This window comes from Vombatus ursinus, unplaced genomic scaffold (assembly GCF_900497805.2).
Source record: "Vombatus ursinus unplaced genomic scaffold, bare-nosed wombat genome assembly UNPS02010461.1, whole genome shotgun sequence".
Taxonomy (NCBI): domain Eukaryota; kingdom Metazoa; phylum Chordata; class Mammalia; order Diprotodontia; family Vombatidae; genus Vombatus; species Vombatus ursinus.
The window spans coordinates 8,796,714-8,799,036 of record NW_020950239.1 but is presented as its reverse complement, the minus strand read 5'-3'; the positions used below and the strand labels follow the sequence as shown (position 1 = coordinate 8,799,036).

Genomic DNA, 2,323 nt, shown 5'->3' with positions numbered 1-2,323 from the left:
GAGGCAAGATTGGAACTCAGGTCTATCCTGACACTCTCAAATCCTTCACTCTATGCCTTGCACCACCCCACTGCCACTGCATCTAGAAATCAAGGTCACAGCTTACCTAGCCAACAGAGTGCATGGGCTCTCTGTCTGTTATCTTTTGCTATCACTGAATGACTCTTTTTGATCCCATATCTCACACACGATACCCTTTACATCACTTCCATAAAATCCTTTATTGGTAAAATGTTATGGCTCTATTCATGTCTACTACTCTTCACCCTTTAGATGACATGCAACTGTATTTCTCCAGAGACTGTGATATCTTAAGCCCATAGCCAAGAAGCATTGCAAGAAAAATATTAATATCAAAAACATGAATCTTTTCAGGTAGAAGCATAGGAAAGCATGCTGCAATTTCCCAGATGCAATCCAGCCCACTATTTACCCAAGAGCCAGAGTACACAAAAACCATTTTAATAGGGTAAGAAAGGTGTCTCACTTCTCTGTGAGGGAACCTTTTTTTTCATCCAAAAACATTCTGTGGCACAACAGCTATAGGAACTATAATCAACTTCTTCATCAGAGTGAGCAGCAAAGAATTCTCCAATTTAGTTTCACCTCCCTTACTATAAACTACCCATTTATGTGAAAGAGAAGCAGAGTACACAGAAGAAATTCCCTGGGATCTGTGGTTCAGGATTTCCCCTACAATAATGAAACATATGATAAACTTAGCTGGATCATCTGAATAAATAACCAACCAGTGTTAATGAAGGAAGAAGCTTTCCTAGATAAATATCAGGCCCAGGAGAAACTCTTTAGCTTTGAAGTCCCACTTGTGAGGAATATAGTCACCAATATGAAGAGTGGCCATCTTGTCTTTCTTTGGGGAATCATCTTCCTGACTCTGACCGGAGTTCAAGGTAAATGGTTTCATTACTGAAACCAAAGATATGACTTACTATCAATCCCTGAGAATGCCAAAGTTAAATGGCTAGCATGCCTATAATGAATGATGCTATGGGAGAGTTGGCGTTTCAGGCTTCTCTGCTGTATTGAATGTTGACTGTCCAAAGTTAATTAGGTATAGCTAGCTGCAAAATCAAGTTCTATGATTAAGTCTAGGGGAAGAGCATTAACTCATTTTCTGTCAAATGTCTGTCACGTAATATTATCTATGTTGTGTCTTATTTGCCTATCAAACAATAAGTTCTATCAGGGAGGGGAAGAATAAGCATTTATTAAGTGCCTACTGTGTGCTTGCATTATGCTAAGCCCTTTACAAATATTATCTTGTTTGATCTTCCCCACAACCCTATGACATTATGATCCCCATTTTATAGTTGAGGAAACTGAGGCAAACAGAAGTTAAGTAACTTGTCCAGGGTCACACAAGCTAGAAAGTGTCTGAGGTCAAATCTGAACTCAGGTCTTCCTGACTCCAGGACTGAACTCTATTTACTGCTCCACCTAGCTGCCCCACTAGGGCAATGATCAGTCCTCTTCCCAAAATGGACTCTTAAGAAAGGTTTATTATTGTTGCCAGGCTTGGAATAGAAACCCTGGATGCATATTTCCTGCTCTGGTACTAATTGCATGAATGTAGACAAGTCACTTGGCCTCTGGACTTCAGTATTCTTGTCTATAAAATAGGGGTAATTTTACCTGCTCTACCTACCTACCTTTCATGAATGTTCTGAGGTTCGTAAGAGATGATTCATGATGACATTTTCAAAGACGATCAATGCTTATGGAAAAGAGTTGATAAAATGTTTCTCGCTCCCTTCTTTGCAGAAATGGGAGACTATGGGCATAGAATATTACATGTACTGCCAGAAAAGTTGACGTGTTGGTTGGGTGGTTATACGGAACAAATTTTTTTTTTCTTTCTCTTTTTTAATTCTTTGTTACAAGGATGACTTCCTGGGTAGGGGACCAGGGAGGGATGTAGTTGGAAATAATGGTAATAGAAAAACAAAACATCAATAAAAAGTATGCTGATGCAAGATGAAAGTTGTGACTGGATGTCAAAGAAACAAAGATTCATGTTTCTGACCAGACCAAACTCAACTCTCTTCTGCCCAACTCAATGGGCCTGCAAAAATTTATGCCGAGATGATTTGTACATTCTTTGTTGGTCCTCAAGGGGCTACAGTCTGCATAATACATCTGTTAAATAGCTTAGTGGTGATGTGGTTAATGTATATTCTCCACCTAAAGTCTATATCATCTTGACTGAATCTCCTGACTGAGACGCCAGACTAACTAATGTTGACTTACTGGACCTGGTCTTTCTCTCTCTCTCTCTCTCTCTCTCTCTCTCTCTCTCTCTCTC

General features: G+C 39.6%; 1 protein-coding gene across 1 annotated transcript in view; it reads left to right on the top strand.

Annotated features, from left to right (window-relative positions):
* The first annotated feature begins 718 nt into the window (after positions 1–718).
* CXCL9 (C-X-C motif chemokine ligand 9) overlaps positions 719–2,323 on the top strand; it is a 5,769-nt gene continuing 4,164 nt past the window's right edge. The window contains exon 1 of the mRNA XM_027854545.1: positions 719–911. Within this exon, the coding sequence (XP_027710346.1) occupies positions 758–911 (154 nt within the window). The 5' untranslated portion in view covers positions 719–757. The remainder of the gene's footprint in view (positions 912–2,323) is intronic.